Source organism: Schistocerca gregaria, chromosome 7 (assembly GCF_023897955.1).
Source record: "Schistocerca gregaria isolate iqSchGreg1 chromosome 7, iqSchGreg1.2, whole genome shotgun sequence".
NCBI classification, from domain to species: Eukaryota; Metazoa; Arthropoda; class Insecta; order Orthoptera; family Acrididae; genus Schistocerca; species Schistocerca gregaria.
This window is the reverse complement of record NC_064926.1, coordinates 104497299-104509876: the sequence shown is the minus strand read 5'-3', so window position 1 is coordinate 104509876 and position 12578 is coordinate 104497299. Positions and strand designations below refer to the sequence as shown.

Sequence of the window (12578 nt, the reverse complement as noted above, 5' to 3'; positions counted from 1 at the left end):
GGCATCCTCGGTCGCTTTCCCAGGGATAAGTGACGCGTCACGTTGGCCTATGGAGTTCATTACAGTATTTCAAAGAGTGCCTGCAGGTTTTCGTTTTTCGATGTTTTTTCCCTCTCGATATTACTCTGCCGTCCTCTTATTTTACGTTAGCGTACATTCCAAACTTTATTTGGATGTTTATTAATGTAGTTATTTTCTAAAATTTACAGAGGCTCGTGACCTCTAAAGAGAAAAACACACCGTGAAGAATGCCAGAAGGTGATTCCAACTTATTAAGAACGTAAAGACTGGAGTGACTCTTGTTGGTCACTTTCTAAAACCAAAGTATATCACTGCTTCGTCTACTGCTCTGTAGAAAGAGAATCTCTGACTTTATTTACAGATGTTGTCGCAATCATTTAGTTATTTTAATTGCCTGTCAAACATGCACTGCTTTAGCTCGTTTACCCATCATAAAATCTATGACAATAAAATCGCAATGATTCGTTTTGATCAAGCCATCTTGAAGGAAATCCACAGACAGAACATTGGGTTACAGGACATTTCGTAATAGAAACAGGAAAGCTAAAGTCACCTTCTGTGCGGCTAGAAATAAATACCTGTACGTGTGATATGGCTCGAGGCCAGTTGGAGCGGCGGGCGCCTGCAGCTGGTACCACGCGGGGCCGCCAGGTGGCAGCACCTGCAACGCCGGCCACTGGTAGGCAGCCGCTGCGTCGTCAGCGCTGGGCGCCACCCGCATTCTGAATCTGGCGCCGTCGGGTGTCACTCCACTGTGCGCTGGACAAAGGAAACAGCGCCGTGTCAAAAAGTCCTACGTTTTGAAACAGTAACTGTGTTCTATGACAGCGCATTGGTAAGGAAGCGGCAAATACAGGGTGTCCAGAAAAGGACTCCCTGATTTCAAAATTAAATATCTCGAAACAAAGATCGATAGAGGAATGTAGTAAACGGTATGTTTATTGTGAAAGCTGTAAGAAGTTTATACAGCAGTTTGAAATAATGGTTACAAAAGCTGCTAACAGATGGCGCTGTAATCGCCATACGTAATGCCTAGTACAAATAGTGATCCGAAGCCCAAAGCGATCAGTTCCACTATTGAAACGGGAAAGGAGGTTAGCGTACCGAAGGAAGAGATTAAAACCACGTACTCCATTGAACAACGCGTCTTTCTGGTGCTAGGGTACCACAGGTTAGAAGAGAGTCCTACCGCAACAAGGCGAAGTTTTCAAGCACGATTTAATGTTCCAAAAGGACCCGATGCGAAAACCATTCGTACGCTCTTCACAAAATTTCAACGAACAGGCTGCGTAACTGATGATCTAGTGGGGCATGTTGGCCGCAAGCAAACTTCAGTTACGCCTGAAAATATCGCAACAATTTCTGGAATTATTCAGCGGAATTCAATGTCATCCGTCTGTACAATTTCATCTGAGACTGGTTTGAAGCGTTCCAGCACGCAAAAAATACTGAGAAAGAGCCTTCACATGTTTCCATTCAAAATTCAAACGCACCACTCGTACGAGCTGTGCAACAAAGGGTTGCCTTTGCTAATCAGATGCTCAGAATGATTGATAGTGAAGGATTTGATGTTGGCTGCATCTGGTTTACAGATGAAGCACACTTCCACCTGAATGGATACGTGAATAAGCAGAACTGGCGATTTTGGGGTTCCGAAAAGCCATATTGACGTCAAGTGAAACCCCTGTATTCTCCTAAAGTTACTGTGTGGGCTGCAGTATGCAGCAGAGGCATTATTGGCCCTTTTTTCATTCGAGAAACGGTCACTGGTGCACGTTACGTGGCAATATTGGAACAATTTGTCGCCACACAGCAAGCGTTAGAGGATCGACCAGGCACTGAATGGTTTATGCAAGATGGAGCCCAACCACATCGGACCGAACAAGTGTTTCGCTTTCTTGAGGAATACTTCGGGAATCGAGTCATTGCTTTGGAATATCGCAAATTTACTGGTGCAGGCATGGATTGGCCTCCATATTCGCCGGATATGACTCCTGGTGACTTTTATTTGTGGGGCACTGTGAAAGACATGGTCTACCCGAAGCATCCAACCACGCTGGACGAGCTTGAATCGGCGATCTCTGTGGCATGTGAATTCATTTCGGTTGAGACACTACGAAATGTGATGTCGAATTTCATTTTTCGTTGGCGCCAACTCTGTAGTGCCAATGGTGAACATTTTGAAAACATTGTGATGTGATAGTTCGCAAAGATTGTTTTCACACGATTATTTCTCTTGTGTATGCTGATATGGGCTGTACAGCGCCTTCTGTTAGCAGGTTTTGTAACTATTATTTCAAACTGCTGTATAAACTTCTTACAGCTTTCACAATAAACATACCGTTTACTGCATTCCTCTATCGATCTTTGTCTTCGAGATATTTCATTAAGAAATCCGGGAGCCCTTTTCTGGACATCCTGTACATCGTTACTTTTGTTTAAAGCAAAAGTTATTTCACGTGCAAAAGGCAGATGTATCGGAACAGAGGCACTTACAAAGGAATTGGTAGGTGTATCAACGTTAAAATAACACACACAGAACTATTTGTTAAAGGATACCTTCCGACACCGTGAGCTGCATTTGAAATACACTCCTGGAAATGGAAAAAAGAACACATTGACACCGGTGTGTCAGACCCACCATACTTGCTCCGGACACTGTGAGAGGGCTGTACAAGCCATGATCACACGCACGGCACAGCGGACAAACCAGGAACCACGGTATTGGCCGTCGAATGGCGCTAGCTGCGCAGCATTTGTGCACCGCCGCCGTCAGTGTCAGCCAGTTTGCCGTGGCATACGGGGCTCCATCGCAGTCTTTAACACTGATAGCATGCCGCGACAGCGTGGACGTGAACCGTATGTGCAGTTGACGGACTTTGAGCGAGGGCGTATAGTGGGCTTGCGGGAGGCCGGGTGGACGTACCGCCGAATTGCTCAACACGTGAGGCGTGAGGTCTCCACAGTACATCGATGTTGTCGCCAGTGGTCGGCGGAAGGTGCACGTGCCCGTCGACCTGGGACCGGACCGCAGCGACGCACGGATGCACGCCAAGACCGTAGGATCCTACGCAGTGCCGTAGGGGACCGCACCGCCACTTCCCAGCAAATTAGGGACACTGTTGCTCCTGGGGTATCGGCGAGGACCATTCGCAACCATCTCCATGAAGCTGGGCTACGGTCCCGCACACCGTTAGGCCGTCTTCCGCTCACGCCCCAACATCGTGCAACCCGCCTCCAGTGGTGTCGCGACAGGCGTGAATGGGGGGACGAATGGAGACGTGTCGTCTTCAGCGATGAGAGTCGCTTCTGCCTTGGTGCCAATGATGGTCGTATGCGTGTTTGGCGCCGTGCAGGTGAGCGCCACAATCAGGACTGCATACGACCAAGGTACACAGGGCCAACACCCGGCATCATGGTGTGGGGAGCGATCTCCTACACTGGCCATACACCTCTGGTGATCGTCGAGGGGACACTGAATAGTGCACGGTACATCCAAACCGTCATCGAACCCATCGTTCTACCATTCCTAGACCGGCAAGGGAACTTGCTGTTCAAACAGGACAATGCACGGCCGCATGTATCCCGTGCTACCCAACGTGCTCTAGAAGGTGTAAGTCAACTACCCTGGCCAGCAAGATCTCCGGATCTGTCCCCCATTGAGCATGTTTGGGACTGGATGAAGCGTCGTCTCACGCGGTCTGCACGTCCAGCACGAACGCTGGTCCAACTGAGGCGCCAGGTGGAAATGGCATGGCAAGCCGTTCCACAGGACTACATCCAGCATCTCTACGATCGTCTCCATGGGAGAATAGCAGCCTGCATTGCTGCGAAAGGTGGATATACACTGTACTAGTGCCGACATTGTGCATGCTCTGTTGCCTGTGTCTATGTGCCTGTGGTTCTGTCAGTGTGATCATGTGATGTATCTGACCCCAGGAATGTGTCAATAAAGTTTCCCCTTCCTGGGACAATGAATTCACGGTGTTCTTATTTCAATTTCCAGGAGTGTATTTATTAGCTACATCGGTATTCGGGAGTAATCTCATACAGAATAAAAATTACAACTGTCATGCATATCACCGTTACAAGGATACATAATGTAGGAACACTTATGTCTCTGCTGTTACATAAACAGTTCTTGTGCTGCAGAAATTGATACACTATCATACTCAAAAGTGTCCCAACGACCTGAACTGCGTTTCGAGAGATTTGTATGCAACCCACGTAACGTAACACTCCTGCACGTCCTCTGCTCTCTTTACCGTATAGTCGTTTGATTAAAAAAGCGGTTGGTACAATAGGCCACGAGAGGTAACCACTCTGTATGGCTGTTAATCCAGAATCACATTAATATCACGATAATTCAAATATCAGAAAATGACATACACATTACTCTTCTGTACTTGAGTTACAGTAAATGACATTTCAGAAAGCAAAATTGAAACTTGAAATTAGATTATGAACATTTTTGTACTGGACTGGGACCCCCGACACTAATCCAGAAACTATTGTTCCTATTAACTAATCACGAAAAATCTTAAAAATGGTATCAATCAGAAGTAACAAATGTGCTCTGGTGTAAACTTGAAACGACACAGCACAAAATTTTGTTTTATACTGGGATTTGAATTCAGCACCTAACCTACCACAATCAAATGTTAGCTACCAAAAAGTTTCACCTGTAGCGAGATGACAAACTGAAATATCGAGATGGAAAACTTTTGCCTTTCCGAGATTTGAACACGGCATCAATCGTCGTTGCCTTCTGACCACGAACAGACGTTAAAAATCGCTTTATTTCATCAACAACGAAATATGCGATGGAAATTGGAAATTTCTGTGCTAGTTGGGAGCAGAAGCCTAGACAGGCGTTTCTGACTGCATACGAAATGGCTTTTACAAATTCTTTTTCACCAACAAATAAGAATGCCGTATTTGAATCCAAGGGCGGATTAAAGGGGGGTCGGAGAGGGCAACCTCCTCCCCGCCTCCGAGAATTGAAAGTAAATTAAAATATTTAAAAAATGGCTCTGAGCACTATGGGACTTTACGTCCCCTAGAACTTAGAACTACTTAAACCTAACTAACCTATGGACATCACACACATCCATGCCCGAGGCCGGATTCCAACTTAAGACCGTAGCGGTCGCGCGGTTCCAGACTGTAGCGCCTAGAACCGCTAGGCCACCCAGACCAGCTAAATGTAAATCAAATAGCAGTTTTAGAAATCTGCGCCAAAGTTAAGCACTCGAGCCTTCATCAGCGGATTTGTTCATTTAATTCAGTTTTCCCCAAGCCTCCTTACTTTGTGCGCCCAGGAGAGTGTACTACGTGTCCCCCTCCTGTCCGAACTGTGGACGTCAGATGTCAGCGGGACTTTCCAATCTGCAACAGCAGCACGCGCGCCTCGTGTCCCTTAGGGCACTGCCTGCATTGCCCCCGTTGTTGTCATTGCTACCATTGTTAGAATGCTTACAAAAGGGAGAGCAGAAGACGCAAAGAAGACAATTCTGCCAGACTGTACAACTGAGTGTTTCCAGTTTTGCACCCCAGAAATTTTTCCTACAATTAGATCTTTGATGTTGACACTTTCTTCTCTCCCATGTCAACTGCAACAGCAGAAAAATCTTTCTCAAAATTCAAAGTCATTCAGAATTGGTTCAGCATACGTTGTAGTCTATATCGCATGACACGGACTGCTTTGCTGTGTGTCCATAGAGACATCATTATGAAGTAATAAAAATCTACAGGCAGGTGTATTGAGAATGGCAGAAAGAAGAGAAAAGACATGTTTTCTTATGTACAGATAATGTTTAATATAATGATAGTTGTTGTTCTGTGATGTAAAAGGATTGAGTAATTAGCATACGTACCCTTAGATCTCCCCCCCCCCCCCCCCCCCCAACTCGTGAACCAAGGACCTTGCCGTTGGTGCGGAGGCCTTGCGTGCATCAACGATACAGATAGCCATACCGTAGGTGCAACCACAGCGGAGGGGTATCTGTTGAGAGGCTAGACAAACGAGTGGTTCCTGAAGAGGGGCAGCAGCCTTTTCAGTAGTTGCAGGGGCAACAGTCTGAATGATTGACTGATCTGGCCTTCTAACATTAACCAAAATGGTCTTGCTTTTCTGGTACTGCGAACAGCTGAAAGCAAGGGGAAACTACAGCCGTAATTTTTCGCGATGGCATGCAGCTTTACTGTATGATTAAATGATGATGGCGTCCTCTTGGATAAAATATTCCGGAGGTAAAATAGTCCCCCATTCGGATCATGGGTGGGGAGCATAAGGGAACAATTGAGAGGAATGGGGGAAAGAAATACAGTAGAAGCAGAATGGGTAGCTTTGAGGGATGAAATAGTGAACGCAGCAGAAGATCAAACAGGTAAAAAGACGAGACCTAGTAGAAACCCTTGCGTAACAGAAGAAATATTGAATTTAATTGATGAAAGTAGAAAATATAAAAATGCAGTAAATGAAGCAGGCAAAAAGGAATACAAACGTCTCAAAAATGACATCGACAGGAAGTGCAAAATGGCTAAGCAGGGATGGCTAGAGGACAAATGTACGGATGTAGAGGTTCATCTCACTAGTGGTAAGATAGATACAGCCTACAGGAAAATTAAAGACACCTTTGGAGAAAAGAGAGCCACTTGTATGAATATCAAGAGCTCAGATGGAAACACAGTTCTAAGCAAAGAAGGCAAAGCAGAAAGGTGGAAGGAGTATATGGAGGGTCCATACAAGAACGATGTACTTGAGGGAAATATTATGGAAATGGAAGAGTATGTAGATGAAGATGAAATTGGAGATACGATACTGCGTGAAGAGTTTGACAGAGCACTGAAAGACCTAAGTCGAAACAAGGCCTCGGGAGTAGACAACATTCAATTAGAACTACTGACAATCTTGGGAGAGCCAGTACTGACAAAACTCTACCATCTGGTGAGCAAGATGTATGAGACAGTCGAAATACCCTCAGACTTCAAGAAGAATATAATAATTCTGATCCCAAAGAAAGCGGGTGTCGACAGATGTGAAAATTACCGAACTATCAGTTTAATAAGTCACAGCTGCAAAATACTAACACGAATGGAAAAACTGATAGAAGCCGACCCCGGGGAAGATCAGTTTGGATTCCGTAGAAATGTTGGAACACGTGAGGCAATACTGACCCTACGACTTACCTCAGAAGAAAGATTAAGGAAAGGCAAACCTACGTTTCTAGCATTTGTAGACTTAGAGAAAGCTTTTGACAATGTTGATTGGAATACTCTCTTTCATGTTCTGAAGGTGGCAGGGGTAAAATACAGTAAGCGAAAGGCTATTTACAATTTGTACAGAAATCAGATGGCAGTTATGAGAGTCGAGGGGTATGAAAGGGAAGCAGTGGTTGGGAAGGGAGTGAGACAGGGTTGTAGCCTCTCCCCGAAGCTATTCAATCTGTATATTGAGCAAGCAATAAAGGAAACAAAATCCATGGAGAAGAAAGAAAAACTTTGAGGTTCACCGATGACATTGTAATTCTATCAGAGACAGCAAAGGACTTGGAAGAGCAGTTGAACGGAATGGACAGTGTCTTTAAAGGAGGTTATAAGATGAACATCAACAACAACAAAACGAGGATAACGGAATGTAGTCGAATTACGTCGAGTAATGCTGAGGGAATTAGATTAGGAAATGAGACACTTAAAGTAGTAAAGGAGTTTTGCTATTTGCGGAGCAAAATAACTGGTGATGGTCGAAGTAGAGAGGATATAAAATGTAGACTGGCAATGGCAAGGAAAGCGTTTCTGAAGAAGAGAAATTTGTTAACATCGAGTATAGATTTAAGTGTCAGAAGTCATTTCTGAAAGTATTTGTATGGAGTGTAGCCATTTATGGAAGTGAACGTGGACAATAAATAGTTTGGACAAGAAGAGAATAGAAGCTTTCGAAATGTGGTGCTACAGAAGAATGTTGAAGATTAAGTGGGTTGATCACGTAACTAATGAGAAGGTATTGAATAGGATTGGGGAGAAGAGAAGTTTGTGGCACAACTTGACTAGAAGAAGGGATCGGTTGGTAGGACATGTTTTGAGGCATACAAATATTTTCAGAAATGACTTCCTGACACTTAAATCTATATTCGATGTTAACAAATTTCTCTTCTTCAGAAACGCTTTCCTTGCCATTGCCAGTCTACATTTTATATCCTCTCTACTTCGACCATCATCAGTTATTTTACTTCCTAAATAGCAAAACTCCTTTACTACTTTAAGTGTCTCATTTCCTAATCTAATTCCCTCAGCATCACCCGATTTAATTGGACTACATTCCATTATCCTCGTTTTGCTTTTGTTGATGTTCATCTTATATCCTCCTTTCAAGACACTGTCCATTCCGTTCAACTGCTCTTCCAAGTCCTTTGCCGTCTCTGACAGAATTACAATGTCATCAGCGAACCTCAAAGTTTTTATTTCTTCTCCATGGATTTTAATACCTACTCCAAATTTTTCTTTTGTTTCCTTTACTGCTTGCTCAATATACAGATTGAATAACATCGGGGAGAGGCTACAACCCTGTCTCACTCCTTTCCCAACCACTGCTTCCCTTTCATGCCCCTCGACTCTTATGACTGCCATCTGGTTTCTGTACAAATTGTAAATAGCCTTTCGCTCCCTGTATTTTACCCCTGCCACCTTTAGAATTTGAAAAAGAGTATTCCACTCAACATTGTCAAAAGCTTTCTCTAAGTCTACAAATGCTAGAAACGTAGGTTTGCCTTTTCTTAATCTAGCTTCTAAGATAACTCGTAAGGTCAGTATTGCCTCACGTGTTCCAACATTTCGACGGAATCCAAACTGATCCTCCCCGAGGTCTGCATCTACCAGTTTTTCCATTCGTCTGTAAATAATTCGCGTTAGTATTTTGCAGCTGTGACTTATTAAACTGATAGTTCGGTAATTTTCACATCTGTCAGCACCTGCTTTCTTTGGGATTGGAATTATTATATTCTTCTTGAAGTCTGAGGGTATTTCGCCTGTCTCATACATCTTGCTCACCAGCTGGTAGAGTTTTGTCAGGACTGGCTCTCCCAAGGCCGTCAGTAGTTCTAATGGAATGTTGTCTACTCCGGGGGCCTTGTTTCGACTCAGGTCTTTCAATGCTCTGTCAAACTCTTCACGCAGTATCGTATCACCCATTTCGTCTTCATCTACATCCTCTTCCATTTCCATAATATTGTCCTCAAGTACATCACCATTGTATAAAGCTTCTATATACTCCTGCCACCTTTCTGTCTTCCCTTCTTTGCTTAGAACTGGGTTGCCATCTGAGCTCTTGATATTCATACACGTGGTTCTCTTCTCTCCAAAGGTCTCTTTAATTTTCCTGTAGGCAGTATCTATCTTACCCCTAGTGAGATAAGCCTCTACATCCTTACATTTGTCCTCTAGCCATGCCTGCTTAGCCATTTTGCACTTCCTGTCGATCTCATTTTTGAAACGTTTCTATTCCTTTTTGCCTGCTTCAGTTACTGCATTTTTATATTTTCTCCTTTCATCAATTAAATTCAATATTTCTTCTGTTACCCAAGGATTTCTACTAGTCCTCGTGTTGTTACTTACTTGATCCTCTGCTGCCTTCACTACTTCATCCCCCAAAGCTACCCATTCGTCTTCTACTGTATTTCTTTCCCCCATTCCTGTCAATTGTTCCCTTATGCTCCCTGAAACTCTGTACAACCTCTGGTTTAGTCAATTTATCCAGGTCCCATCTCCTTAAATTCCCACCTTTTTGAAATTTCTTGAGTTTTAATCTACAGTTCATAACCAATAGATTGTGGTCAGAGTTCACATCTGCTCCTGGAAATGTCTTAAATTTAAAACCTGGTTCCTAAATCTCTGTCTTACCATTATATATCTATCTGATACCTTTTAGTATCTCCAGGATTCTTCCATGTATACAACCTTCTTTTATGATTCTTGAACCAAATGTTAGCTATGATTAATTTATGCTCTGTGCAAAATTCTACCAGACGGCTTCCTCTTACATTTCTTAGCGTCAATCCATATTCACCTACTATGTTTCCTTCTCTCCCTTTCCCTACTGTCGAATTCCAGTCACCCATGACTATTAAATTTTCGTCTCCTTCACTTCCTGAATAATTTCTTTTATCTCATCATACATTTCTTCAATTTCTTCGTCATCTGCAGAGCTAGTTGGCATATAAACTTGTACTACTGTGGTAGGCATGGGCTTCGTGTTTATCTTGGCCACTATAATACGTTCACTATGCTGTTTGCAGTAGCTTACCCGTACTCCTGTTCTTTTTATTCATTATTAAACCTACTCCTGCATTACCCCTATTTGATTTTGTATTTATAGCCCTGTATTCACCTGACCAGAAGTCTTGTTCCTCCTGCTACCGAACTTCACTAATTCCCACTATATCTAACTTTAACCTATCCATTTCCCTTTTTAAAGTTTCTAACCTACCTACCCGATTAAGGGATCTGACATTCCACGCCCCGATCCGTAGAATGCCAGTTTTCTTTCTCCTGATAACGACGTGCTCTTGAGTAGTCCCCGCCCGGAGATCCGAATGGGGGACTATTTTACCTCCGGAATATTTTACCCAAGAGGACGCCATCATCATTTAACCATACAGTAAAGCTGCGTGCCCTCGGGAAAAATTACGGCTGTAGTTTCCCCTTGCTTTCAGCCGTTCGCAGTACCACAAGAGCAAGGCCGTTTTGGTTAGTGTTACAAGGCCAGATCAGTCAATCATCCTGACTCTTGCCCCTGCAACTACTGAAAACGCTACTGCTCTCTTCAGGAACCACACGTTTGTCTGGCCTCTCAGCAGGTACCCCTCGGTTGTGGTTGCACCTACGGTACATATCGTTGAGGCACGCAAGCATCCCCATCAACGGCAAGGTCCGTGGTTCATGGGGGGAGGGTATCCACCCTAGAGTTGGAATTCTCGCTGTATAATATGCATTTACAAGAATTTTGAAATGATGTACGCATTTAGCCTCCAGATAATATTTACAAAAAATGCCCTCATTCCCATTTTCGACACGACGTGTAGGAGGTAGTTATGACGGACTCTGTGAGACGCTTTGCTCATATGGTTCAAATGACTCTGAGCACTATGGGACTTAGCATCTGAGGTCATCAGTCCTCTAGAACGTAGAACTACTTAAAACTAACTAACCTAAGGACATCACACACATTCATGCCCAAGGCAGGATTCAAACCTGCGACCGTAGCGGTCACGCGGTTCGAAGAAGCTTTGTCCATGGCTGACGACACGATGGCCACTCTGCAGTTGGATGCCGAAACGACAGCCACCACATCCCGGTATTCCTCCAGAGCTCGCTGTAATGTCCCCCTGGGGACGGCACACGTCTGCTATTGGACGATAAGACGACCAGGAGTTGCGTTCAATCGAACGATCTGTACCCTAGTAACCAGCGTGCAGTCAGCGTTTAGAAGCGATACAGGATGCATATTCCGCAAATCACTAGCTTAGTCCAGTTTAGGAAGCACCACTATGAGCCCTGTTACGCAGACGTATGCATTTCGTCGAGCACCGCGGGCATCGTACTCGTATTGCCGATTAAATTCCAGTACTTTAAATAAGACTCTACTGGTAACTCGCCGGGTCCTGGTAATTTTTTCCGTGGGCTTCCTTTCAACGGTTCGAACAGTTCCTCTTCAGTAAGTTGAGTTCCCAGTTCTGCATACTCAGCTTACATCACAGTTGGTTCAATGCAGCTTAAAAATGCCATACTTGTGTCGTCGTCAGTCCTCTGAAATAAGCATGTGCAAACTTCATGGCGTCCTATTGGCAGGTAAGTTATCTTCCACAACCATTTCGGAGAGAGCTTATGTGGAGACGGCGATCTCTCTTGAATTCGGCCAGAAGGTGGAAAAGAGCTGTTTCTCGTTCCCTCTACTTGCTGGCGTTTCAGAGCGATTATTTTGGCTTCATCCGTGGCATACTGGCGGTGTCTGCGCGTAGTTCTCTTAGAAACTAGAAGTACAATTGAACTGTATGCCATCCTCACAGTTTCTTTGCAGAAGCTAAGCTTTTTAGTAAAGATCGTATATTAGGTTTTGCGTGTGCTTCCCACCATTCCAGCTTAGTTGTGTAGCGTCGATTGTTCCTTAAGCACATTTCCCAACCTCGCTTAAACTCGTGCTCAAGCTCAGCGTCTACCACATGTGACTTACTGAATTTCCAAACGCCTCTGCCACTAAGTGCCCTTTGCCTTTGCGTGCCTAGCCACAATAGCCAAATGGTCAGAGTAAGTGACAGGATATGTTTGGGCGCTAGCTACACTGTTCTTAAAGCTACTAGGGGCGTAGGTTCCGTCTGGAATGGCTAGTAATATAAGTGAACCCAGGATTCCCTCTTGGATGGCTGTGCCAGGTGTCCATGAGAAGCAGCCCTTTCTCTAAGTCTCTCAGTACCAGGCATACGTTAGGACTGGGTATTTGGTCAGCGGCGGAAAGAAACTTGAAGTATCCAGGAAGCATGGTGTCCTCGTACGCGGTGTTGATT

At 44.3% G+C, this 12578-nt stretch overlaps 1 protein-coding gene across 1 annotated transcript in view; it reads right to left on the bottom strand.

Moving 5' to 3' along the window:
• LOC126281526 (uncharacterized) overlaps positions 1-12578 on the bottom strand; it is a 188277-nt gene that overhangs the window by 129661 nt on the left and 46038 nt on the right. Inside the window, exon 3 of the mRNA XM_049980567.1 lies at positions 600-780. Within this exon, the coding sequence (XP_049836524.1) occupies positions 600-780 (181 nt within the window). The remainder of the gene's footprint in view (positions 1-599; positions 781-12578) is intronic.